This window comes from Myotis daubentonii, chromosome 13 (genome assembly GCF_963259705.1).
Source record: "Myotis daubentonii chromosome 13, mMyoDau2.1, whole genome shotgun sequence".
Classification (NCBI taxonomy): Eukaryota; Metazoa; Chordata; class Mammalia; order Chiroptera; family Vespertilionidae; genus Myotis; species Myotis daubentonii.
In genome coordinates, this window is record NC_081852.1 from 61,990,396 (window position 1) to 62,017,609 (window position 27,214).

The 27,214-nt window shown below is 58.1% G+C and overlaps 1 protein-coding gene across 2 annotated transcripts in view; it reads left to right on the forward strand.

Moving 5' to 3' along the window:
• The window catches only part of C13H10orf90 (chromosome 13 C10orf90 homolog), a 95,329-nt gene that overhangs the window by 58,164 nt on the left and 9,951 nt on the right, over positions 1-27,214 (forward strand). For both annotated transcript variants that reach the window (XM_059661731.1, XM_059661730.1), the window contains exons 2-4: positions 2,982-4,101; positions 22,261-22,454; positions 23,570-23,747. In XM_059661731.1, coding sequence (XP_059517714.1) covers positions 2,982-4,101; positions 22,261-22,454; positions 23,570-23,747 — 1,492 coding nt within the window. The remainder of the gene's footprint in view (positions 1-2,981; positions 4,102-22,260; positions 22,455-23,569; positions 23,748-27,214) is intronic.

Genomic DNA, 27,214 nt, shown 5'->3' on the forward strand with positions numbered 1-27,214 from the left:
ACGCGTAGCTCGGCCCCTCACTCCCCATGGACTCAGAGGCCGGAGGGAGGGTGGCATGAATGAGGGGCCGTACGAGGTTTTACCTGAGTGGGTGGCGTTCAATCTCATTGAGTCACGCTCTCCTTTTCCCCTTTCCATATACTAAGAAGTAGCAATGTTACCTCCTTTCGCCTCGGGTTATGGAGCAACCGTACATACAAATGATCAAATTGCCCTTAAAACGCTCCGATCTGAAGTTGCAAAGAAGAAACCTGCCCTCCCCGGGTAACGGATATTTCTAACGTCCGGGATCATCAGCAGAACGAGCCGACTGTGAGGCGCGTGGCCTCCTCCTGGCGTGTTCGCGTTCGCTCTGCTCAGCCAGACGCCGCGTTGGCGCCGCGGGAAGCCTCCTGCGATGACCGAGGCCTGTGCGTCCCGGCTGACAGCGTGCCGGCTGTCACCGCTGCTCCCTCAGCTCCGCCACAGTCTGTAAACGCCGCGTCGCGGGAGGTACAGGGACGGCATCTCGGCTTTAATCCCGGTCAGAGCTGGAGACAGACGGTGCCATGCGCATGCTGCAGGTGGAGAACAGGGCGCAGAAGTCGAACAGCGAGTGTCAGTGGCCTCAAACTGGGAAGAAGTTTCTGGATGGAGAGGGAGGAAAGTTCCAGTGTCCCCATTGATCTTAAAACCCTCTTATCCGATTGCTACAAACCGGAGCGAGCTCAGGCGCTTGGAAATTCTCTCACAGTCGGGACGATAGGCCACTGAGCTGAGGGGTGACCGGGTGGTGTCGGCAGCCCCAGGCTGGCAGCTGATGTGGAGGTGACTATGGCGGGGAGGGGGCAGAGGCCCATCTGGCAAATAGAGCTGTAGGTTGCAGAGCAGCGATGAAAAGGGGGGATTGTCTCCTGGAGGAAAATGTAGATGCCAACGCTATAGATTCAATTAGATGCTTATCCTCTGGGGAAATAAATGGCTATGGAAACGGAAGTGCCCTCACCCTGGTGGCCCAGGGCCCGCTTTCTCCGACCACCTCCTGCTCGCTCCCCCTTCCTTCCACTTAGGAATCGGCGCCCTTCTTAGCAACATGCCTTCGGGCCGGAATATGCAGTCAGAAACAGTGAATCAAGTGTATGAGGCGGGGAGAGCTGTCGCCAGCTCTGCCAAGTCACGTTTGAGACATTGACGAGGAATCAGAACCTCCAGCAGCGTTTAAGGGAGAGAACATGGGCCCGGGAGCGGGCGCTGCCGGCCAGGGCCTGGGGGAGCCAGCAAAGCCGGAGACTCATCCAGCTCATCATCCCACCTCTCGGACCTCGAGCGCCTGCTTCAATTCTCACATCAGTTTCCTGCCTTTCGAACGAAATCTCACATCAGTTCATTTTATTTCAGATAAAAGGTATCTGTTTTCAAAGCCACGCTCAGTGAACCCGTGGGAAGGACAGATGGGGTGACGCACCGACATCGCCTAATTGGGGAAGGTATTTGATGGAAAGGGTGTGATTGCTTTTTAAGGAAAACCTGCCCGATTTTAAAAATAGTAGCCCCAGTTCTAGCCGGTTTGGCTCAGTGGATAGAGTGTCGGCCTGTGGATTGAAGGGTCCCAGGTTTGACTCCAGTCAAGGGCACATGCCCGGGTTGCGGGCTCGATCCCCAGTAGGGGGCGTGCAGGAGGCAGCCGATCCATGATTCTCATCACTGATGTTTCTCTCTCTCCCTCTTCCTTCCTCTCTGACATCAATACAAATGTATTTTAAAAAGTTAGTAGCCCCTCTCTTTCCCGGTTTCCCGGCCCCAGAAGACGAACTGGACACAAAGGGATGTATTGCAGGCTGTTATGGGCTACACTGTGTCTCCCCAAATTTATATGTTGGAATTCTAACCCCCAGGACCTCTGAAGGCGACCGTACTGGGAGATGGGGTCTTTTGAGGGGTGAGTGAGGTTAACGAGGTCACTGGGGGGCCGGGATCCCATGTGACGGGCGTCCTTATGAGAAGGGCATGGGCACAGACAGGCCAGGGGAGAGCTTGTGAGGACGGGGAGACGGCACCCACCAGCCAACAGACGACGACGCGAAGGAATGGACCCCACTGACACCTTGACCTCAGGCGCCCAGGCTCCAGGACGGTGAGGAACCAGTGCCTGTGGCTCAGGCCCCGCAGACTGCGGCTCCTCGTCCCGGCAGCCCTCGCACATAGAGACGAGTTCCCAGAGGCTGACATGATCCTTCATCACTTCCTGGGTCTCAGGAGGAAACAGGGTGTGGTCACCAGAGCTTCCCGACCAGCCGGTGCCGTGCATCGAGGAGCAGAGTGTGGTGTCCCCTCCTCGTTCCTCCCGGCTGGTTGGTTGGGGCTTTCATCAAAGCTGAGTCTGGGGAAGCCCGGCCCGTGTGGCTCAGTGGTTGAGCGTCGGCTGATGAGCCAGGAGGTCACGGTTCAATTCCCGGTCAGGGCACAGGCCCGGGTTTTGGGCTCGATCCCCAGTGGCGGGGAGCGTGCCGGAGGCGGCCGATCGATGATTCTCTCACCATTGATGTCTCTGCCTCTCCCTCCCTCTCCCTTCCTCTCTGAAATCAATAAAAATATTTTAAAAAGGGGGGGGGGGTGCTGTTCATGAAGTGTGTTTAGATGCCAACCTTCACCGTGTGCCCATAGTTCACGATTGTCAAGACCAGCCTGTGGGCTGTGGGTCTGACCCAGTGCTCCCGGGCCTGTGACTATGGAAATGGGACGCTCCCCTCCCACAAACGCCATAGTAAACAGAGCGGACACACCGGGGGGAGAAGAGGATTCCGCAGGCAGCGGGATGCACCCAGAACAGCAATCGGTCCGCACACAGGTCCGGGCTGCCTGCGCAGAGGCCGCGTCAGGCGCGGGGTACAGGCCTCAGACGAGAGCGTGGGGCGCAGCGCCCTGCGGCCCGTGGAGAGCTGGCGCCGGGACGGACGCTGGAACAAGTGGCTGGAATAATTCCGATCTCTTTCCATTTGCAGGAGACGCTGACATCACAAAACACGAAAATGATTTCGTCCTTAGTCATCTCGCAGCTGCTCGATGAGAACAAGCCCACGGAGAAGGGGGCCGCCGTGCCCGCGCTGTGCGCCGACGCTCAGCCGCCCACGTGGCCCGGGAAGCGCGCTCTGGCCAGACGCAGCGGGGTCACCATCAACAGGGCCTTCGCGTTCCTTCCCGGCCAGCTAGGACCTCAGCCACCGGCCGGGGTGCAAGGACCGGAGCCTGCGCTCACCCCCAAAGAGGAGAAGCAGCCGGGCGGCAGTCCCCAGAAGGGGTTTGCATCCATCACCATCACGGCCCGGCGTGTGGGCCCCCCAGCCAGGGCCCTGGTGTGGGGCACCGGGGGGGACCCGCTGTGCAGCCGGTGCCGGGCCCAGGACCCTCAGCTCAGGGGCCGCCCTGCTCTGGCCAGCGGCGCTGACCCAGGTCGGCACCACGGACCTCTCGCCTGCACGGAACCCTCCAGAAGCAGCCCCGTGATGCGGCTGGGGTTCCCAGAGGCCCACGCACGGCTGTGTGACGGACACCAGTACTGGGTGGCCAGCGTGGACCGCGGGGAGGACCGGTTCTCCCCAGGCCGCCCGCGGTCGGGGCAGGGCCCGCTGCTGTTCAGCTCCTGTGTGCACCTCAGGGTGTCTCGGCGGTGCCCCAACGCCACCTGCTCTCCGGACGGGTCCCCCTCCGTCCCCGTGGAGCCAACTCAGCCGGCCGGCCCCCAAACGCACAGGGCCGTCCTGTCCCTCAACCTAAACTGCAGTTCTCACCGGCTGACACCAGATGGGGCAGACGGCCCGGCCACCGGAGGGCCAATCAGCAGCAGCCTGAAGCCACAGCTGGCGGAGGGCTCCGGCCTCCAGGGCCCGCGCTGGGCCCCCGCCCTGCACCCCTCCTTGGGGCAGGTGCACTTGGGGGCTGGCACATGCCCTTGGAGTGGCCCCCCTCCGACGGAAAGCACAGAGCTCGCAGATGCGGGGACTCGGCAGATCACGGCGAGGAAAGGGAAGGGGGACCACGGGACGCCTCGTCACACCAGCGGCCACACCAGCACTCACGCCAACCAGCTGTCCATCCACATTCCCGGCTGGAGCTACCGGGCAGGTGAGCGACACTCGATTCCCGGGTGGGGCCCCAGCACAGACACCCCGCCCCCCCATAGGCCAGGTGCTGGGGTGAATGCCTGGCCAGGTGGACGGCGAGCTTCTCCATTACTCACCCCCTCCCAGGAGCAGCTCTCAGTCCACGGGCCGCACCCTGCGGTGTCTGTGCTGGCGGGCTCTCCGGGGTGAGATCCTGGGATCAAGAGAGGCAGGCCCTTCAAGCTTTGTTCCAACGACACGTCCAGAGCATGTGCAGAGGCAGAAACTGTGGCCCAGGTCACCTTAGGGTCGGGTGGGCTGCGTCATCCCAGAGCAGGCGAGGACAGGGCCCCCCCCAGAGGTTGTCTCTGGTCCCAGCGTCTGCACATCCCACGGTGCCCAGAGCCTGCCCTTTCACTGTCAATCAGACGGCTGATATTTGTGGGTTGGCTCCATAATAGAGCATGCATGTATGTGTGTGTGTGTGCATATGTGTATGTGTGTGCCTGTGTGCGCACATAGGTGTGGATGTGTGTGAACGGGCGTGCACATGTGCATGTGAACATGTGTGTGAGAGTGTGTGCACATGTGCACGAGTGTGTGCATATGTGTGAGTGTATGTGTGTGTGAGTGCACATGTGCATGAGTGTGTGTGCATGTGAGTGTGTGTGGGTGTGTGTGAGTGTGTGGGGGTGTGTGTAATAATTACAGGACATTTTCTAAAGGAAGCAAAGCTGGGCCTCTCCAGGCCGGACAGCAGCCGAGTTTTCTGTCTCCTCAGCCGTGTTTCGTGGACAGCTTGGCCAGGAAGTGCTGCTGTTCCTGTGTCATGTGGCAGGCAGGGTCCCTGGGCCTGCTAGGCGCCCCCCCCCCCCGCCTTCCCACCCCCCCACTCCCACTCCGGGAGGCTGGGAGGGAACGGGGCCACAGCCACAGGCCAAGCTCTTTTTCTCTGTGCAAACTTCGATTTTCTGCTTTACTCTCTGCGAGAGACTCTGGCGTCTGAACGAGCGCCTTTGCACTCGGGGAAGATATTTAAAGGTAACGGCAGTGAAATAGGAAGGGCAGCATGTGCGTGATCGTTTCCCGGTGCGATTCCCACCCATTAGCGCTGTGTTAATTAACAAAAGTGGCTGTGAAATATGTCAAAGCTGGAATGCGCGCAGACAAGAAAGGATGTAATTAATTTGACAGGTTTATGTCTAGCCAAGGCTCAGGGATCTGTGAGGCCTGGTGACACACTCCCAGAGGGATCAGACCGTCGGGGCGCCTGAGCTGTGCGGGCGGAGTGCAGGGGGGAGACGGGCGTGCATTTGGGGTTCTCGAAGAGCCCCTCAGGCTTGAAGAAATTTCCGCTTCATCTGCCCGAAGTGAAATGTGTGAGGGCAAGAGAGTCTGTGTGACTCTGGGCCCCTTAGCCCCGAAGTTCAAAGCTGCAGAACCTGGGGCTCCCGTGGGGGGCCCACGCCTCAGCTACAGGTGGGACAAAATAGGGTTACGGTTGTTCCCATGAAGAATAGCACAATGATCACTAAATAATAATACAAGAATAAACCGTTTCACATACTCACAGCTGTAACCCTACTTTTGCCCCAGCCTGCACACACAAATGTGCACACACACACACACACACGCACACACACATCCCTGTCCTTTGGGGCTCTCTCCCTCAGAATCTGCTGTGCAATAGGACGTATTTCTTCCCAGGTGACAAGAAAGCCCTTCGCGGCCACGCTGTGGACCCCGTGCCTGAGACTTACAGGCACAGCTCCCACGCTCTAACCACCCCATCTGCCCTGTCCTAGTATAATCTACACCAAGCATGTCAAACTCGCGGCCCGTGGGCCACATGCGGCCCACGACAAATATTTTTGCAGCCCAGCCAATACAATGGTGTGTAAGAGACGTTTTAATAAAAATTTTGTAACTTAATTTTTACAATATCCTATTACACATCATTATTAATAATGAACTGTAACGTTCACTAATGACGGATGACTCTAATCGTGTTGCATTCATTTCCCTTACGCGCCTTAAGGCGCGCCATTTCTCTCCACTAACACGAGCAGCGAATATTTCAGCAGCTGATGGCCATGTCATTAGTCTTGTAATGGCTTGTTTGGTGCGTGCAACGGAGGGATTCCCTGCCAGGTCCCAGCGGAGGGCTGTGTCTACCCGGTGCTGACACTAGACTCCGCCCAGCAGGGCCTGTGGGGTTTAGTTCATGGAGCACGTATACCGCCCGCGGGAAGGCGCCACCACAGCCAGCACGTGTCTGTGTCCAGCCCACCAGACCGTCTGCCTTAGACTCAGCTCCTCCAGTCCCACGAGGGGCTGGAAAACACTGAGGAGCCCTTGCCTTACTTACAAAGGAGATTTGTCTTAATGATCCGGAGCCAGAAAGCTTTCTTTCTTAAAATATGTGTTCATTGATTTCAGAGGGGAATGGAGAGGGAGAAAGAAACATGAGTGATGAGAGAGAATCGTCAATCGGGTGCCTCCTTCCCCCCCCCTCACTGGGGATGGAGCCTGCAACCTGGGCCTGTGCCCTGACCTCCTGGTTCATAGGTCAACGCCCAAGCACTGACCATACCAATCCAGCAGCAAGCTTTTTTTTTTTTTTTTTTTTTTGGTAAAGGACCAGATAATAATGATTAAGTATGGCTTTGAGGGGGCCAGATGGTGTCTGTAGCAACTACTTAACTTTTCTGTTGTAGAACAAAAGTAGCCACTGTTACAATGAATGGATGAGCACGGCTATGTTCCAATAAAACTTTATGTGTAAAAACAGATGGGGGCCCATGTTGGTCCCATAGGCTGTAATTTGCTGATTCTGAGTCATCCGTCCTCCAGGGTAAACTCCACCCTGTTTGCAGTGCTGCACGATGGATTCTCTGGGAATTCAACTCGGAGATGGGCATTTATGGACTTTTGTTGGGCAGTGGTCTTGGGAATGGTCCCGTGGATGGGAAGGGAAGGGAAGGCAGCAGGTCCAGGCAGACCATGGTTCATTAACACATGATAGGCCCTGAGAGCAGCAAAGGGCAGAATTAAGAAGCGCAGAACCCTGAAGGAAGCCCGGCTCATTTTTAGTGAACTCGCTCCCCTTCCCTCTCTATGCGCGTCTGTTTCTTTCTGTGAAGGAGTGGCGCTCCAGCTGCACATGTCATTTCCCCCTGGGTCTCTGCCACTTGGCACCGTGTCATAAATGTTCCCGGATATTAGCAGGACTTTGCAAAGATAACGTTTATGGGTTTCCAAATGATGTGCCTCGCGGACCGATCAGAGCCTGGAGATTTCCTCACTGCTGGTCCTTCGCGTTGCCACTCGTTCTTCGCTTTGGAGGTGATAGTCACGAGGAAACTTGGCGCAGGAGACTTCTCTGCATGCTGGTGATTTTCTTTTAAAAAAAAAATCCTTGAAGTGGAGTATTGCGATCAGAGCGCAGCCGCCTTTGCAAGGTTCTTGACACGCCATGTACAATAGGCGCCCGGAGAAACGCCCTGAGGACCCTCTCCACGTGGGCTCCGCCAAGAGGATCTCCTGTCCTTCCTGCAGAGGAGGGAGCAGGGACCCCGTTGCGAATATTCCCGGGGAGCGAACCCCGCCGCGGAGAATCGCTGGTCTAGACTGAGAAGCCAATGGTTGGTGCCGGGGGAATGCATGCTTTGTCGCGCTGAAGCTGGCATTGCTACGGTTGCTATTGAAGGGGAACATTTTGGTTTATGTCTGCAGCTCACCTTGACCTTGGCCATAGCTGACTCAGTGGTCCCCACCCCTCTGTTGCCTTCTCCCTGGAGGCCCGGGTGGTGTCTGCATTTGGGCCCGATCATTTTCTGTGGAGCACTGTGGGATGTGTGCAGTATCCCCAGCCCTCACCACGCGCCCCCCCACCCCACCCCCATGTGAGAACCGCAAATGTCTCCAGACACGCACTGGGTCGGGGAGAGGACAAAACCACTCTTGGCTGAGAACCACGGCCGCACTGTGCCCTGACTCCTTGCAGCCCGGGGCTGGGGGCCACCCTGCTCAGCAATCCTCACCGCTCACCGCGCTGACCGCTCAGTGCACCCTCCCAGCCTCCTCTCTCACGCACTGGCGCCCAGAATTCTATGGCCTCTTCATGGGATGTGCTTGCTGTGTCGTCAGGGTCATTTCCTGCTTCTCGACAGCACGGTCACTCGGTGAGGATCCAAGTCCGATTCATGGGCCTTGACCTCGGCACACCCAGCTGGGAGCCAGGGGCCTGGAGCACCTGCTCAGGACCTGGGTGCCAGGGGGGACAGGTCATCCTGATGACCCAACAAAGCCTTGCTGATGTCAGGGTCACGCAAAGGCCTGCTGCCTTTTCTTAAGCCACCTCTCCCCGGGGCCACACTCGAAGCCTCTCTGCTCGGAGAGGGTGGGGCGCCATGTGACATTCGCGGTCTGGAGGTAGGTGGGGGAAGTAAAGGGAAATTGCAGCACCCCCACATGGTTGTAAAGCTGAGGGGAAAAGGTCTCAGAATGCCGGTTCCCTCTAAGAACTCAGTCAGAATAATCAAGTATTGGCATGAAACAACTTTATTGTCCTTCTGATGGTCCAATGTAATACCAAAACCCCCCAGAAAATGTATGAAGAATGTTGCAGAAATATTCTGAAGGTGTTTTGACTTGTTTAGCTCTTGGTCAAGGTGGATGAGATGGGGTCCCTCCCCCATGACCTTGAACGTGCTGTCCCATCACTGCCCAGAGCCTGTGGTCTCCCGAGGTTGCTCCGGTCAGCCACCCGCTGTCACTGTGCGGGAAAGCGCTTGGTCCTGCTTTCTGAGTCACCCTCTCGATGGCATGAGTGGGTCGAGTCCCCACAGTTGTTTAGGGAACAGTCATTCTAATTGGCTTCTCGCTCAGGTTTGCCATGTGAAGTGAGAGAAATGGACTCAAGGCCTGTACTGGGCTGATGGGGCAACGGCCGGATTTGTACATTGGAAACTACAGAGCACCCCACGAATGAGAGCAGTGACCATCAGGGGGACCGGGCAGAAGCACCCTGGGGGTGGGAGTGGGGCCCATCTCCGTTTCAGTTCCAACTCTGCCTGTTGCCGACCTGGTGTTCTCGGTGAGGTGACTTACCCGGAGCCCAGCACACGGTGGTGCGTGGTGGGAACTCAGCATGCTGCAATCATCGTTGGTCCTCACCTGAGCTGTCTGCAGGAAATGAATGTAGACGTGATTTGGGGAAGAGGAAGTGATAATAGCGTGGTGAATTCCGTAAGGAAAAGGTGTATGTTTCAGATATAGATGACGCTGGAGAAAAGAAAAAAATGTGAGGAACAGGGGAATGTGTTTAATTCCTCTGGCTTAATGTTTTTTGTTTGTTTGCTTTTGCTGTTTTCAAAGTTATCTTAAAGCAGAGGCTCGGATCTTTCTAAAATGTGTGAACTTTTCAGTGTTTCTGACTAATGTTGGAGAATAAGAGGTGAATGAAGGTTGTAGGATCAGCCGTAAAGTCATCTTATACTACATTGTGCAAGGAGTTTGTAGTTAAATGCAGACATCTTTTTCACATTGCTACCACGGGGTCATGTATTTCCCATGTTAGGTCTTAGCCTCATGGTAATGAAGGCGTTACTGTGGGTGAAGGACCACAGCTCTCATCTGTGGATCCTAGTGCTCTCACACAGTCCAGCGGCTGTTATCAGAGACCGTGGAAAGGTGTTCTTAGGCAGCGGAGAGCATCAGCTGCATCAGGGATGTGTTTTCACAATGTCTGTGCTGAATCCTATGCTGGAATCTGAGTCTGTGGCTCCCTAGTAAGAGCCCCATTCCTGAGGACACAGGGGATGGAAAATGATGTCCCTTCCACCTAACTTCTTTCTGGGGCTCCTATAAGAAAAGGCCTAGTTAACAGGAGAAAAACAAATATGTTTATTAACATGTGGGAGCTATCCAGGGGAAAAGAGTAACTCAAAGTGGTGGCTTAGAACTCTGGCTTATATGTTGCATTTTCAACAAAGACTAATTTTGTGGAGAAAGGACAGGACAGAGGAGAGCAGGTGTAGGCATCCAAGGTTGGCAGAGTGAGAAGATAAATATATGAGAGGAAAGTAATGGGAGATAAAAGCTGGTAAACTTTATGTTGATTCCTCTGGTGACGTCTACAGGCTGATAGGGTCTATAGGGTCTCCGGTGATTATCTTCTGTCCCTCCCAGTAGAGGAGAGAGAAGGGACCCCTTTGTAAATTTATGTCTTGCTGTTAGACAGATAGGGGGAGGGCAGAGAGCTTTCCTTGAATCTGCTTCTTTGCAATTACCTTCGCCTCAAAATAACCCTTATGCCAAATGTCCCCTGGGGAGCAAAATCCCCCCCAGTGGAGGGTCACTGACCAGACTAAGGAATCAATGGCTGGTGCCACACTGTTAACTGAACTGCGGTCTTTACTCAGATCTCACCAGTTTTCCCACTAATGTCCTTTTTCTGTTCCAGGAACCCATCCAGGACACCACGCTGCATGTAGTCATCATGTCTGTCGATGGTAATTTTTGACATTCAGATGTTATTCTTTTCTTCTTAACCCCTGTTCCTTTGTTTTCACCGGCAGGCTCAGAATGGCCTTCTCTGGCTTCCATTCCTCTCTGGTTCCTTCCTTTATGCCTGTCATCCCTCTGGATAGAGTTCCTCCGAGGGTGGAGGCCGGGATCTGCTTTTCCTAAATGCTTTACCCGATGTCCACAGACTATTGATGAGATAATATTCCTCTACTGGTTGAAAATGCCACTCATCTATCAAGTTCGTGTTTCTACAAGAATTTTCCTAATATATGTCGTCGTTTTGTTCTAGAAAATGTCATGCCTCTTGAATCTTATCGGGCTCATAAAAGCTGCTCTGTTACTGCCTGTGAATTTGAAAGGCGGGGAATATATTAGACCCTGCTAGGTGTGAACTGTCCGCATTAGACGCAGCTCATTCTGGCAGGAGTCAGGCTGTGAGAGACTGGCTGCCGTAAGACCTTCACAGATTTTGATTATTTTACTTTAAAAATGTCCCCTCAATTGAGTCCCCGTCTCTCTGAACTGGAATACTCCAGGGACCTCCTCTACATGCAATCATACAGTATTTGTCTTTTTGTGGTTGGCTTCTCTCACTTCCCATGATGTCCTCCGGGTCCATCCATGCGGTAGCCCCGTCGGCATTGCCTTCCTTGTTAAGGCTGAGCCGTACCCTGCTGCCGGCGCAGGCATTCATCTGTCGGGGACGCTGGGGTTGCTGCCGCTTCTCGGCTTGTGTGAATCGCGCCGCTATGGACCCGGGTGTGCAAATGTCTGTCTGGGTCTCTCTTTTAATGCTTTGGTTATACACAGACCCGATAGTGGAATTGCTGGGTCGCATGTCAGTTCCGTATTTGACTTTCTGAGAACCCGCCACTCCATTTTCTTTCTTTCTTTCTTTCTTTCTTTTTTTTTTTTTTTAATATATTTGTATTGATTTCAGAGAGGAAGGGAGAGGGAGAGAGAGAGAGAAACATCAATGATGAGAGAGAATCATGGATCGGCTGCCTCCTGCATGCCCCCCACACTGGGGATCGAGCCCACAACCCGGGCCTGTGCCCTGACCAGGCATTGAACCTGGGACTTTTCAGTCCTCAGGCCGATGCTCTACCCACTGAGCCACACCGGCGAGGGCCCACCACTCCATTCTCCACAGCAGCCGCACCGCGTCACATCCCCACCTGCAAGGCACTAGCTTCCCAGCTTCTCCACACCCTTGCTCACACTTGCTGTTTTCTTATTTTTCTGATAACAGCCATCTTACTGCCTGTGAAGTAGTATCTCGTGATGGTTCTGATGATTCCCTATGGATGTGGAGTATCTTGTTGGGTGCCTGTTGGCCATTTATACGTTGTCTTTGGATACATGTCGCTTCAAATCCTTTGCCCATTTTTTATTCAGGTTATTCCATTGTTTCCATTCCTAATTTCATGAATGCTTTTTTTTAAAGTGCGTGGATGTTGAATACTGACATATGTTTTGTGTACCTATTAGGATAATACCGGGACTTTTCTCCTTTATTTGGTAAGCATGGGGAACGACATGGATTTGCATATGTAAATGAACGATATACTTCTAGGTTAAACTCTAGTCATCGTGATGCATTATACTCTTGGTTGCTGTTGTTAGTCCTCGCCCGAGGATGTTATTTTTTTCCATGTCATTGTGGACCTTGACGGTGAGCCCCACCCGCGGGGCTCCTGCGTAGAGACCCCCAGGTCATTCTGAACTTGGGTTTGACATTCCCACTATTGTCCTCTGACTTCCCTGCCTTGAGAGACGAGGAGTCATTGTGGCACCACCCAATAGTGGTGGGTCTGGAGGGAACGGGCGGGTGCATGGAGAGACCTGGAAAGCAGAAATCGCACATTTTATTTTTTTTTAAATATATTTTATTGATTTTTTACAGAGAGGAAGGTAGAGAGATAGAGAGTTAGAAACATCGATGAGAGAGAAACATTGATCAGCTGCCTCCTGCACATCCCCCACTGGGGATGTGCCCGCAGCCCAGGTACATGCCCTTGACCGGAATCGAACCCGGGACCTCTCAGTCCGCAAGCCGACGCTCTATCCACTGAGCCAAACCGGTTTCGGCAGAAATCGCACATTTTAAACTCCGCCCGAAAACAGAGTAGAGGTGAGCCACTGTGCCCCGTGCTGCCGGGGACACTGACGGGAAAGGTAACTTCCTCTGACCCGAGGTGCACTCGGGCTCCAGGGCAGAGAGAAATGCGCCAGCCAAAGCCAGTCCCGGGGATAATCGGCCTGCGCTGAGCCTGCGGAGCGGGCGGGGACTCCCAGGGCGAGACCCTGATGTCTCCGTGGGAAGGTGGCCTGAGCCGGATGGAGCAGGACGTCCCAGGGGGCGGGAGCCAAGGACAAATGGGACATGTCCTCCGGCCCCTGGGGGCTTGCAGGGCTGCAAACAGGATGTGGTCGTGGAAAGAGGTCAGGGCCAAGGGCTCTCCATCGCACTCGGGCCGTGGGCGCTCTCCCCGCTGCGCGAGGGAAGGCACGGGCCCTGCCCCCAGTCGGTACGAAAGCTGCGTCTACGGAGCTAATGCGAGGCTTACTCTGAAGATGCCCAGTGGAACCTCAGTCCTCGAACTTAATTTGTTCCGGACGGCTGTGCAAGAGGCGATTTGAAAACCGCGTCATTTTTCCCAGTAGAAATCATGTAGAGTGAATTAATTCGTTGCAGACCCCAGATGACCTCCGTTTTTACCTTCCTCACATGCAGGACATGTCTAATGCGCTGTGTAGTCCACCAGTAGACACGTCTTTTCCTAAATGTATGGAACCGCCCCCTCGTAGCCAAAAGGAGTCACTCTCCCGCTCACCCAGGGGGGCAGAGGCAGCATTTTCGCGTGTCACTGCCTCCGAAATGCTGTCACCGCGGACTGCTCTCCTTTATCCCAATCAACAGCAGTTCTTCTGCCTCGTCAATGGCCTGTGGTCATTGTTTCCTTCACACCCTTTGCAACATTAGCGCTCTTGAGGCCTCTTTAAAATTGTCCTAATTGTCCATTTCACCAGCAATCAAAGCAAAACTATATATATGTTCACAACTCAGCTCCTGAGATGTTTACAACATGGGTTTAGCTGTAAACTGACCCGTCCTGGCGCGTTCTCTCCTTTGTCTATGGCCTGAGACCCGCTTCTTGCCATGCTGAGGGGTCGGCGTGAAAGGGTTTTCAGGTCCAGAACCCAAGTTAACCACGACACCTTTCCCCCGTGAACAAGCTGGTCGAGAACCGAATTGCCCCCGATGGGAGGCGTCCGGGAGCCAGGGTTTGCCTGCACGCCTGTTTCCTGGGGTTTCCTGGTAGAATCCATCGGTGATGTCGACCACACCCCAGAGGCTGGCATTTCAGACAACCTGCACTGGACTGAGACGCCGCCGAGCTCTGGGGCCCGGCTCCCGGCGGGCAGGTGAGCGCTCGGCCTCTGTCCTCAGTACCGAGCGCGCCTAGCACACGGGCGCCGAGTCCGCGGTCCACAGGGGAAGGCGGAAGAGGGCTCTCAAGGGGATGTAATTGGGTGTGAAGCGTCGTTACGTCCTGAAACTGAACGCGCACAGCCCGAGTCCCTGCCGCCGAGTTGAATTAGTTCCTCAACCCGAAGACACGGGAGTGTAAGTCACAGGACCAGGAGTTCACTTCGGCTCCACCTGCTAAGCACGAAGGGCTGTCGGTCTGATACCATGTGACTCCCTGGGGTGCCCGCCTGTTCAAACCTGCCGGCCACATGCCTATCAGCATGGTGAATGGTCTTGCCTTTTTAAAGATGCATTTCACGACGACTTCACTGGGATATGAACCACATGCCGTGACTGCTTCAGCCAACACCACCTCCCCGACGGCCATCCAGGAAGGCAGTGAATGTGTAAACATTGCGTGTTGTTCTGTGTTATTCTGCAAGAGTCCCTCATGTCACGGGGCAGGGCCCTTAAAATTAAAGCGTCCCCCAAACCAAACTCATCCCTTAACTCCTTCTCCAGCAGAGAAACGTGCATGTAAGACGCGGGTGATGTTTCCTGCCAGGAAATGCGACCCCCTTCGCATCGCAGGCGGCGTCTGCCCACCTCGTTTTCCCTGATGACACACGCGCCGGGGTTTGCTGTCTGGGCCGCGTGGCCTCTGAGGCGGATCTCCGGCTTCCTTCCTGAGAATTCCCTCACACGGCGAGGCTGGTGGTCGCGTCAGGGCTGGGAAACGGGTAATTTCAAATCCAGGGGAAAGCCGTGGCCGCAAGGGCCGGCTCCGTTGGAAGGAACCGGTTTCCGTCAGAGTGTAATTGATCTCTGCTTCTGTCTGCACTCCTCCACCCACCTGGCTTTTGTCTAATTGTCTACCCATCTGGCCGTCTGCTCAGACGGAGTGCAGGGAGCATGGGAAGTCGGAACCGCTCCAGTTTCCTACTTAGTTCATAACCGCTTTCGGAGCAGAAAAGGGTGGAGCTGATGTCCACGGTGAAGTGGCCATAATGAGCTCTGTCCGCGTGAGGTTTCCCGAACGCCCGTCCCACGGAGCGGGCGCACACAGCCCCACAGTCCCCTGCCCTGGGCCCTTGCAGCCCCGTGGCTGGCAGCACCTGCCACTGTGCCGGCCCAGGGAGGCCAGGAAGGCTCCCGCCAGCCCCTCAGCTGAGTGAGCATCAGGCAAACAGGCCAGAGGCGCGCAGACGAGGCCGGGACAGTCGGCAACGGGTTAGTCTCCAGGTCTCCTCGAGGCCACGGAGGTCCAGCACGGGCCCCGCTGGACTGGCATGGCTTTGCCATCATGAGGGCGAGGGAGGGAGGGCCCCCGGGTCACGGCATCCCCCTCCTGCCTCACATTCCGCAGACGTTGCTGCTTTTGGGAACAGCAGCTCGGGGAGACGAGGCGGCCGGAAGTTCACGTGTGGTGTGGCTGTGCGGTGACAGGGTGAGCGTGGCCTGCGGAGCTGTCAGGGTTTTGACGGGTGTTAACACTTTATCGCCGCCTTTCCTGCCAACACGGGCCTTTGAAAGGACGTGGGTGTGTCTGAGTGTGACTTTATGCTGCCCGAGGGGTGTCGTCTGCTTTCCTGCCTACCTCCTAGTGACTGCACATGTAGGACGGGAGTCATCGGGACTCTGTGGAACCCCCTCTTCCGTTATCTTCTTTCCCGGCAACGTTCCGGGACCACAGCTCTTGTGTGGAACCTCAAGACAGGACCTGTCCTGATGACTAGCATCCTGGCCATCAAACGAGGGAGGGGGGGTGTACTTTCCAGGGACCACAGGGCGTCCCCGAAACTGCCTCGCCCCCACCTGGAGCGGCAGCTGCTGCTGTCCGGCCGCCAGGCCTGGCGGGGACAGGTCGCCTGCCTGCGGGGCCTCGGGAAGGAGCTGGATCTCCCGGGCAGCCACTCTCTGTCTCCTCTGGGTTTGTGTTTTTACCGTCGCAAATAGGAACAATACATGTGTTTTTCTTCAGCGCATTTTATTTTTAGACAATCTGGAAAACAAAGGGCCGTCCGTGTAGCCACTTGGCTCTCATTAGCGTTCATGGGAGAAAGGCATCTTCATGGAGGAAAAGGATCCCCCCCCCCCCCCCGCAGTGTATAAATAACCACAGGCTGTGGCCTCAGGAGGCCTGGCCGCCGCGCACGCACATCGTCGCTGTGTCCTCCCGGCGTGGGAGGGGGCTCCCCGAAAGCCCTCCAGATCTGGCAGGGTGGGCTCTGCCAGCTGGTGGGGAACCCCCTGCCTTACTGATTCTCGCTGCATTCTCCTCCCCGCTCCCAGGGCACACCCCTGTGGCCCCAGAGCTGGTCCCACCGCGACGGGGCTTTTCTGAGAGGTTCTGCGTGTTTGTACGCGTGCGCCCACCTTGAAGACCGTCAGGGCAGAGCAGAGGTTTGGCAGGAACCCCACGGATGCCCCACGGGTGCCCCCTTCCCAGTGAAGATGTTAGCATCCCCCTGACCTGGCTGAAGAGGCGGGGCCCTTTGCAGGTGAGGCGGCTTAACACGAAGGCTCAGAGGGCCGGGCTGGGCTGCCCTTCAGGCCCCTTGTTGCATGTGAAGGTCACCTGAGGGTCCTTCAGTGACGTCCGCATGCCTCCCTCTGGCCTGCTTCCCAGCGGAGAAGCCCGCACAGGGCACTAGGTGAGGGACAAGACCAGAGGAGAGCAGAGCCCCCTCCCCTAGAGCTCCCGCGGGCCCAGGAGGACGGCTGGGCTTGCCCCACATAACGTGGGCACAACCTCCAACCCACAGTGCCCCTCACGGGCCTGCATCCAGTCAGTTTAACCAAATGGGCAGGAGAAGCAGCCTGGGGCCTGGGGCCTGGGGCAGGGACCTGGTCCAGGAGGGAGCAGCCTGTCTCCCGCCTGTGTCTTCCTGCCGTATAACTCCTCCTGCATTTGAAATGAGGGTCTACCTGTCATAGGAGGGATCACATTTATAAGGCTGTGCCTTACCTACGGGCTATCTTAGGGCTGGTTAAGCTGTAACACTCACCTTCACACGGCGCACTCTTCTTTTTCAGTTCACAGCGCCCATTTCCCCCTCCCAGGACAGGACGGTTATTATTCCATTGTCCAGATGAGTAAGTTGAGGCCAGATTGGGCTGGGTGACCTGTGCATGGTCATATGGTTAGTGGGAGGTGGAGCCAGGCGGGAGGAGACCCCAGGTCTCGGGGGGATGGGGGGCGGTTCCAAATCCTCTCCTTCATTTGTATTTGAAATGCCTTCCACCTTTCTGAAATGTCGTCATGCTGCACACGTGGCCATCCTGGGAGAGCCCGTGCCCTGACCGCTCCCACGGCCCGCACAGGTGCTTGGGGAACGGAGCTGACCCGGGTGCGAGTCCGAGTAGCTGATGGCCCGTCTCTGCCCAGCAGCCGATGGCTGGAACCGTAAACCGGGCCGAGCAGCATCGGATGTGTTAACAAATGCAGCACAGGAGTTTGCCAACATGTTTGTGCCGTGTCTGGTGGATTGACAGATGCAGAGAGAGTGAGTCACATTTCAGTTTCTGGGAAGCGACTTTCAACTCCATGAAAAACGACCCCTCTGTCAAGTTTCTTCTCCCCCGTCACCAGTGGCCCTTTACAAACCCATCTGAGCTTGAACTGTTTCAGACTCACAGACACAGGGCAAAAACAGTGCCAACACCCTGCTCCCCCTCAGGCTCACATGCAGGATGTGAACAATGGCCATTCTAATAAGCATTTGCCTTCCATCAGCCAGCGCCGATGCACCCTACAGACAGTCTGTGCCTGGAATCGTGCTCTTTAAAGGGCACTGTGTCTCCAGTTTGGCCCAAAAGATCCCTTGGAAAGGGATCAAGATGAGGAACAAAGGTGGCAGGAGCCGGGTAGGACCCGAGGGTGTGACACCGGGCGTCTGGCCTTCCTGAGAGAAGCGTTAGGGACACGCGTTGGGGCACTGAGAGGTTTAAAAGCAGGATGAGGACGAATCAAGGACCCTTTTTCCTACTGTTCTGAAATCACGCATAAGCTGGGTAGTCTGTCCCCAAAAGGGGGTGGGGTGGGCATAGGAAAGAACAGTGCACGCCCCTTCCCCAAGTCATCTGTGAAACTCGCTGCCCGTGGTGCCCGGGGTGTAAAACAGCCTCAGCTGCATGGACCGAACATTTGTAAATGCCAGAAGGAAGGCGCTTCCTCCCCAGCCGACACGAGACAGCTCGCGGGAACGGAAGTGCCGGCCTCTCTCAGGTCCCCCGGCGGATGGAGGACACATTGTCTCGGGAACAGCTTCTCATTTTCAGTGACTTCTCCCCATGGCTCCAAAATGATGATTTTCTTTTTTGTTTTTAATATATATATTTTTATTGATTTCAGAGAGGAAGGGAGTGGGAGGGAGAGAGAGAGAGAGAGAGAGAGAGAGAGAGACATTGATAGGCTGCCTCCTGCAGGCCCCACACTGGGGATCGAGCCTGAAACCCGGGCATGTGCCCTTAACTGGGAATCGAACGGTGACCTCCTGGTTCATAGGTCGGCGCTCAACCGCTGAGCCACACCAGTCGGGCCAAAATGATGGTTTTCAGTAAGACAGTGAGAAGTGTATCTCCACAGAGACATCCTGCCCTCTGCGGGCGAAGGGGAAACGCTGTTACTAGACTCAGATGCTTACGTAGCATTTAAGAGACAGTTACACACATTTCCGTTTTCCTGGAGCTGAGGGCTCTCTCGGGCCAGCTCACACACCAAGCCTGCTTGCTTTCTGTGACTTGCTCTCAGCGACCAGCGAAGAATAGCTCAGCAAGTCCACACGACCGGGGCGACGGGCGGAGCGTCTGTCTGTGGCGACACCCCTGTTTCCTTCATCGGGACGTGAGGGTCACCTGGGGAGGGGACGCGACGGGACGGGGAGGACGTGAGCGGTGTAAGCCTCGAGGTCCGGTCCGGGGCGAGGAAGGCAGAGACCAGCCAGCGCCGGCTCTCGCTCTCTGCAGCCGCCTGCGGTCTGGCCGGCCGGCCGGCCGGGATGCCGCCTCGCTTGGCCCTGAGATTTCTCCTTCGTTGCTATTTCCATGCGCCTGTGCTTCTCCTCAGAGGCCCAGGGAGTGTCTCGAGTCTGATTTTCAAAAATCGTTCTTCAAAGGGAGCGGCGCTCTTAGCAGAGGCCGCACACGGGGCCGCGGTGTCCAGCGGGGTGGGGGTGGCATGATTGAGGTTTGTGAGAAGCGCAGAGAAAACCAGGAAAGGGATGTGCGCCAGGCGAGGGGCTCCGGCGGCCCCGCAGGGCTGAGGGGCGGAGCCCGCACCCTTTTCCACGCGGTCCCACGGCTTGCAATCCGCTTCCTTTTCTGACCTGGGACCCTGGGAGGTATTTCTATCTCCACAAAATGGGGCTTCCAGACCTTGCTCAGGAAATGAGGGTCTGGATGAGGGTGGAGGGAGGACCAGGGCCAACCTGAGAGGCAGGAAGTGGAGGTGTCCTGGGTCAGGCCTGTCTGCTCCCTGCCCGGCCCCACACCGGGGACTCCCCAGCCAGAGTCTTGAGAGGCATTGAGGAGGGGGTTCTGTGATCAGCGCTCCCAACAGCACTTTACACCCCTGACTCTGCATCGCACACCGTAGGCCCCATCTTCGGTCGCATTTATTAGTCTCTTCAATGGGCTCTTTCATGTTGCTCATTTCCTTCACGCATCTCCGCGTGAAACCAGCCAGGGTCTGGCTGGAGGCCAGTGGCCGCCTAGCGGAGGCCAAAGATGCGCTTCCCCCAGCAGGTGCGACTCCTGCGTCCCCGTGGTCGCATTCAGCGAGCCCCCGGCAGGCTCACCTGCCCGTTTCCCATTCGCGCTGGTCAAGACGGGGAAACACGGTGTATCGTTCCAACGACTGCCAGGCAACAGCGGTCCCAGCCAGAATGACACCGACGCTGCTCATGTTTTATTATGCCATTAGCTTGATTTCAACATGTATCTTAATAATGCAGATATGTTCTCCTATAAAATATGATTACATCAAGTATATACATAGCTTGCTTATTACATACAGAGGTCAATTTATAAAAATAGATACTCCTAATAATGAAAATAAATAAAAAAATATGGGACATTACTACCTCATCCTAGTAGTGACTTGCCTTTCCAGATGGGGCTGAGGGCGGTGGAGGAGGGATTTGAACCGGGTACCTGGCCCGACTCCACTGCCCGGCGTGCAGAAGGTCACGGGCGTCCCTAAGGCGCCAGCGAGCCAGTCCCTCTAGAGCAGGGGTGGGGAACGTCCGGCCCGCGGGCCGTTTAAGGCCCGAGAAATCATCTGTTCTGGCCCTGCCAGGCCATGAGGGGTGAGTTCCTGAAACGTTTGGCCAAACAGAGCAGCTGGTTTGTGAGTGGATCGTTTCGTACGGCCGTGAATGCTGTGACAAATATCCCCGTGGCCCTGGGCCGGAAAAGGTTCCCCACCCCTGCTTCAGAGCCAGGGCCTGGGAGCAGCGGAGGCAGGGGCTCCTCGGCAATCCGGGGGGCTCCTCGGTGATAGTAGGGGCTCATCGGTGACACGGGGGCTTCTCAGTGATACGGGGGCTCCTCGGTGATACGGGGGCTCCTCGGCGATATGGGGGGCTCCTCGGTGATACGGGGGCTCCTCGGTGATACAGGGGCTCCTTGGTGATACGGGGGACTCCTCGGTGATACGGGGGCTCCTCGGTGATACGGGGGCTCCTCGGTGATACGGGGGCTCCTCGGTGAGCTCAGGGCAGTGCCGGCAGGGGTGAGGGTCCCTGTCCCGCGCTGAGAGCTGTGGGCTCCAGTCCCGCAGGCAGCTCTGCAGCCCAGCCGCCCGTCCCGGGGCATTGGATGTGGGGGGTCAGATGTTTGGGCGCAACTCTCCCTTTATTTTTAGTAGAAACGAAAGTTTTCTGGAAGCGGCAGGAGGCACGTGAGGCTGTCAGCGCTGGCGGAGCAGTGGCTGGTTAAAGAGTTCCTTCCCGTGGGCGCAGCTCTCTGCCCGGCAGCTGGCGCCCAGGGACTTGCTGAGATGGCGGGGCTCCCCAGACCCCTTCCCTGAACCTGCTCCTTTGCCCCTTCCACGGCCTGTGCCCGGCTCCGCAGGGAGAGGCGTGTCCACTGGAGACAGCGCCCAGAGCGAGGCCGAGGGAGGCGGGCTGACTGCTTCCTCCTGGATGTGCTGGTGGGATTATCCCTGGTCCACGCGGCCCTGCCTCTTCCAGCTCACCTCCCAGCTGCCCCTTCTCCCCCCGTGGCGGGAGGGGAAGCAGGACCGGCCATTTCCACGGGAGCGGGCTCTGCCTCCCGCATGGAGAAGGCTGTCCCTCTGAGGCCCTACTGTGCGCAAGGCCAGCACCCCCGAGGCTGAGAAGGCCTCTCCCAGGGGCACCGCAGCCTCAGGCTCAGCCGGGGCGGGTGTGCGATGCTGCTCCGAAGGCTGCGGGTCTGCAAGGCCGACCCCGACCCTCTGTAACTGAGGCCCAGGGGGAGGTTTGGTGAGGCTGTTGGGAGCCGGGTGGGGAGGGCGGGGACTCAGACAGGAGAGAGGCCTGGGACAGACGGCAAGGACACTGGTCAGGGAAGGAGCTGGCCGGTAAGGGACACTGGACAGCATCCATGCACCTTCCACACCCAGAGGCCGCCGGCCTGCAGGGCTGGGGGTCAACCCACCGCCTGCCCTCGTCCACGAGGAATGTCCCCGTGGCCCCGGGATGAGCCCGAATCCAGCGCTGAGACGGGACCTCCCAGGACCAGTGTAGCCAGAGGTCGTCGTGGCAAATTAAGGGGAGGGATGGGTAATGAACGCCAACCCCCCATCTTACATCATGATCGTAGCAAACGTAAGATAAAACTGTCCTCTGTCCCCACACAAGTGGTGATGACTTTGGACACAATTACCTGCAGCGCGGAACAGAAAGGGTCATCTCAGCGTGGGGGAGGGGGGGCAGTTGACAGTCAGCAGCCGAGGGAACACGCCGCGGCATCGTTAGCGGGTCGTGAGGGCTGGCCGCCCACGGGCACTCCTCCCGTGACCAGGGCAGCCAGGGGTCTGTGATGAGCTGTGACATCCGCGACTTAACCAGGCCCGTTAATAACCCGCTGGCATTTCCATTTTCAAAATGGTCTTCCGCGTCTCACGGCGGCGAGGGGCCAGGAGAAACACGCTGGCGCCGCTAACTGGACTCCCCCCCCCCACCCCCCCAGGAGACGTCACCTGCTGCGACCTGGTGCTGCAGCTGAAGGAGTGCCAGACGCGGGAGGCCGCCGCCATCCCTGGGCCCGCGCCCGCACCCACGCCGCCCGAGCCTGCGCCCGCTGAGGAGCCGGAGACCCCCGACCTGCGGGAGGGCTGCTCAGAGTGCCAGCAACCACCAGCCAGTCCCTCCTTGACCTTGCAGGTGAGGCCCTCCGCATGCCACACCCGACTCCCCCCACGGGAGACTGCTCTTGGGGTCATGTGACCTCACTTTGGCCTCTGAGGCTGGAGACCTGTCTTGCCTTCGTTGAGGCTGTGTGCCTCTGGGCAGGTGCCCTAACCTCTCTGGGCCCCTGTGTCACAGTGTGAGTCACGGAGACCATGATGTCCATTGGGCACGATCGCCGTTTCTCCTGAAAAGGCGCGTGTGTGACGCTGGCGGACGACCTGGGTCTCAGCTTCCTCAGGCTCCCAGTCCCCCACCTCCAACCCCCCACCCAGGAGCGAGGGGCTCAGGACGCTCCCATCCCTCCCCCTCAGGTCCCTGGAGGATGGATTTAGGGCGTCCGCTTTGGGCCTGTGGGAAATGAGCGAATGGGCAGGGTGGCTGGTGGAAGAAAGGATGGTAGATGGTTGCCTTTGCTCTCACAACCCTGATTGGTTCTAGTCCACCGTGTGCAGGGGCCACGGGGCCTGGGGGGGCCTGTGCCATCCGTGGGGCTGGGCCGCCTTTCCGTGAGCTGGTGGGAAGCAATGGGGACCAGATTACTCACTGACGCTTTCGGTCCCTGAATTGTTCTCCTGCTCAGCTCCTTGGCCAGTCAGATGCATGTGCCCCTCCCTGGGTCCCTTCTCTTAGCAATGCCTGGCTCATTAGTTGAGCAGCAACCTATGAACCAGGAGGTCACAGCTCAATTCCTGGTTGAGGGGCTCGATCCCCAGTGTGAGGCGTGTAAGAGGAAGCCAACCCATGATTCTCTTATCATTGGTGTTTCTCTCTCTCTCCCTCTCCCCTCCTTTCTGAAATCAATCCTATATAATAAAAGGCTAATATGCAAATCAACCAAATGGCAGAATGACTGGCCATTATGACGTGCACTGACCACCGGGGGGCAGATGCTCAATGCAGGAGCTCCCAGAAGCCGTGGGGAGCAGGCCTAAGCCAGCAGTCGGACATCCCCTGAGGAGTCCCGGACTGCGAGAGGGTGCAGGCTGGGCTGAGGGACACCCCCTCCCCCCCCCAGTGCATGAATGTCGTGCACCGGGCCTCTAATAAAAATATATTTAAAAAATAATCTCTTTTCCCGGCTCCCTCAGGAAGCACTGGAGGCCCGGAGGCCGCAGTTCATCTCTCGCTCGCAAGAGCGGCTGAGGAAGCTGGAGCTCATGGCGCAGCAGAGGCGGGCGCAGCGCCAGGACAGCCCGGGGCCGAAGCCGGGCCCCCTTCCCGTCCGCGCCAGCAGGAGGCAGTTCACTGTCCCCCATCCGCTTAGTGGTGAGCTCGGTGGCTGGGGCGGGGGGACTGGGGGATCCTCGGCTGGGACCGGCACCCCAGATGCTGGTCCCACGCTGCCGCCATGTCCACGGGACCGCGTTCACGCCCAGGACTGAGTATCACGGAGCCGACCCTAGGAGCCGGCCCATTTTGGAGAGTCTATGGGGCACTGAATTTTCAGAGCTTCCTTGGGCCACAATTCACCACAAGAGCCGGGAAAGAAGCCACAGGACCTCGCCGCCAGGGGAGCAAGTTCACATTCTCGGCTCCTGACAGACACTGCAGGAGGCCCCTCTGCCCTTGACAGATGTTAGGGTGCAGGGCGGACCCCCACTCATTGGCATCAGCATTCATCATCTGGGAACCCCTCGCCTGCTGAGCCCCGAGGGTGGAGGGCAGCGTCCAGGTGGAGAGGCCGGGTCGTGCTGACCCCACGGGGGGGGGCCTGTCACTCAGAGAAGGGCCATCAGGAGCCTTCCCGGCCGGCGCCGGGCTGGGCCCTGAGCAGACGGGCCTCGGTCCTCTCTCCACGGAGCGTGTGAACAGACTCCTACACCAGCAAGGACAGCAGGAGGCGAGGGCAGGAGGGGTCCCGGAGCCCATCCTGATGGCCGCAGCTCGGATCTGAGATCCAGAGGCCAGGGAGCCTCAGTTGTCCTAGGGTGTTGTCCTGGGATTCCTGTGCCGCGCCTCTCCCCCCTCCCCCCCTCCCCCCCTCCCCCCCTACCCCCCTCCCCTGGTCCATGGCAGGCTGGGCCCGCATCCCCCAGAGCGCTGGGGGTGGGTGGGGATTGTCTCAGGCCCCGGCAAGGCGGACATGAACACAGCCTTCTCGGGCGAGGGATTCGGCAGTCACCGCCGCGCCTCCCCGGTGACACTCCCACGTGCTAAGGACAGGAAGTCGCAAAGGGAGGGGGCCTCGTGCACTCTGCAGGCCCCACATGGTCGGGGCACAGTCCCCTGCAGTACCCGAGGGCCGCCTTGGTCCTGTGCTTTCGTTTCCGGGCTGCTGTACGGAAGGACCGCGGTGGGGCGGCTGGGAAATCAGCAGTGGGTCCCCTCAGAGTCTGGAGGCCAGATCCAGAGTCCAGGCGTCCGAGGTCCAAGCGTCTCAGGATTGATTCCTGCGAGGGTCTCGGAGGAGAAACCATCGGGGCCTCTCTCCTGGGGGTTCTGGGGGCTTCTGGGGGCTCTGAGACTCCTTACTGTTCCTTGGCTTGTAGATGCACCATTCCGGCCTCAGCCGCCATCTTCAGTGGCCTCCCCCTGTGTGTGTGTGTGTGTGTGTGTGTGTCTTTGTGTCTGAATTTCCTCTTCTTCTAAGGACATGAGTCCTTGGCTCAGGGCCCACCTGACCCAGCGTGGCCTCGCCTCACCCCGAGGGCATCCGCAATGGCTCTCCTTCCAAACGGAGTCCCGGCCACGCGCCCCGGGGCGGAACGTACCGTTTTGGGGAGACGGACCTAGGCGCTGCGTCACCCTGTGGTATTTTTTGTCTGAAACAGATACCCTTCCAGGCTCACATTCCTTCACAAGGAGATCTTCAGACCGTGTGTGCTGCAGGGGTCGGACCCGTCACTAGTTTAAGTACCTGAGGCAGCTTTTCATGACCAGGTGTCCGGCCCCTGCCTGTCCCCCGGTGTTCGCGCGCTCGTGTCTGTCTGTTCGCGGGTGAATCAGACACGTTCTGAGGCCAGAGCCGGTGCGGGCGCGGAGAGAGAGGCGGCGGAGTCAGGCCGCTAAACCCGCCTGCAGCCGGCCTGCCTGCGCCTGTCCCGGCAGGAGGCTGAGGGCGGCGCAGAGGTTCTTGCTGCCCAACTGGCTCATCCGTCACATGCGGGTGCGCCGGCTACGGTGTCCGACTGTTAGCAGTGGATGGCATGGCTCTCCGAGCAGGGTGAGCGCCACCCGTCAGCCTTGACCCCAAACAGACTGGGGAGGTTCGGGTGGGAGCTCTGGCAGCTGGACAGGGGCAGGGGGACAGCCGGCACCCGATGTGCAGGGACAGTGACGACGGGGCCAGGGGCCAGTTGTGCCTGTTGGCTGATGAATGCTGAGCGGTCTTTGAGGCCCAGGGCAGTGACACACGTGTGCCTGCACACGTATGTGAGGGTAAATGCGTTCCCGTGTAGGGATGAGGGAACGTTTACCCCTGGTAGGTATCACAGAGACCGGGAGGCAGGGTGACAGGTCCTGCCTGCAGCCCCCTGTCCTTACTGCCGTCCCAGCAGCAGCCGCCTGACCTCCCAAAGCTAATGAGCGCAGACGCCCCGCTCCCCTTTCCCCACCTTGCGGGCCCCTGCAGTGACGCCGGGCGGGTCTGCACCGTCTCTTAGGCCCTTCTTGAGACCCCGCTGTGTGCCCTGCCCAGTCCCTGGTCTCACAGGCCTCCCCACATCGCGGGGGAGACGGGCAGGCACAGAGCCAATGACCTTGGGATTTGCTAGGTGTCCGGGAAGGAGTTGTCCTGGGTTGCCATGGAAACCGCAGGAGGTGGCTTTGTTCCCACCTGGGGGGTAGGGCAGGCTGAAGGAGGGGGGACCAGGTGCAGTAGGATGACTGGCACCTGGCCGGGGTGGGGGTGGGAGCCCAGTGGGGAGAGGGGGCTGGGGTGCTCAGCCAGCTCCGCTGGACCGTGAAATGGGGTGTGGAGCACGGAGGGAGGTGGGGCCAAGGTGAGCCCCAGGAAGCTGCGAGGACTTGCGTGCGCTGCTTCTGAGGTTAACCTTGTCCCGGGGCCAGAGCGGGGGCAGGATTTCATAGCCGAGCTCCCGGCTGGATGTGATGAAGGCCAGGCTGGGGCGGGGCTGGAGGCATGCGGGGACAGAGGCCAGGGGCTGTGGGCGACAGAGTCAGCGGGAGGTGGTGAACCCCGGGTTGTGGGGAGGTGATCAGACTGCGGAGCTGCAGGCGGCAGGCGGGAGGCAGCCTCTGCGTGCAGACTGAGGACGGAGTCCCAGTCCGAGGGCCTCGCTCTCCCTCCTGGTCAGGGCTCCCTGCTCAGTCACCAGCTTTCCCGGGGCGTCATCCCTGCAGGCCTCCAGGGCGGGGTTCCCAGGGGTGGGCCTGTTCCAAGGCCGGCCATAGCCAGGAATGAGGGGGTTTCACCTGCGGGATGAGCCGGGCAGGAGGGGCGGCAGGCCGGTGGGAAGCACAGCGGTGGCACCACAGGTGGTCGCACCCAGGTAGGGCCCTCACTGCCCTCCGCTGAGCAGTCCCTGTCTCTGTCCTGTTCTGAGCGCACCCTGAGCTGGGCCCCCACGGGCCCCACAGGGCTGGGCCCAGCCTCTGAGCAACCTCAGCTGTGCCCGGACCCCGTGCCGCCTGCCTCTGCCCTCTCCCGCTCCTGGTCGGTCTCATTGCTGTCCTTGACCTCAGGTAACACCCGGATCAGGGTCCCCACGCCCCTCGACAGGCTTCCCTGTCCCTCTCCCTCTGCCTCGCCTCACTGGCCTGTCTCAAGTCCA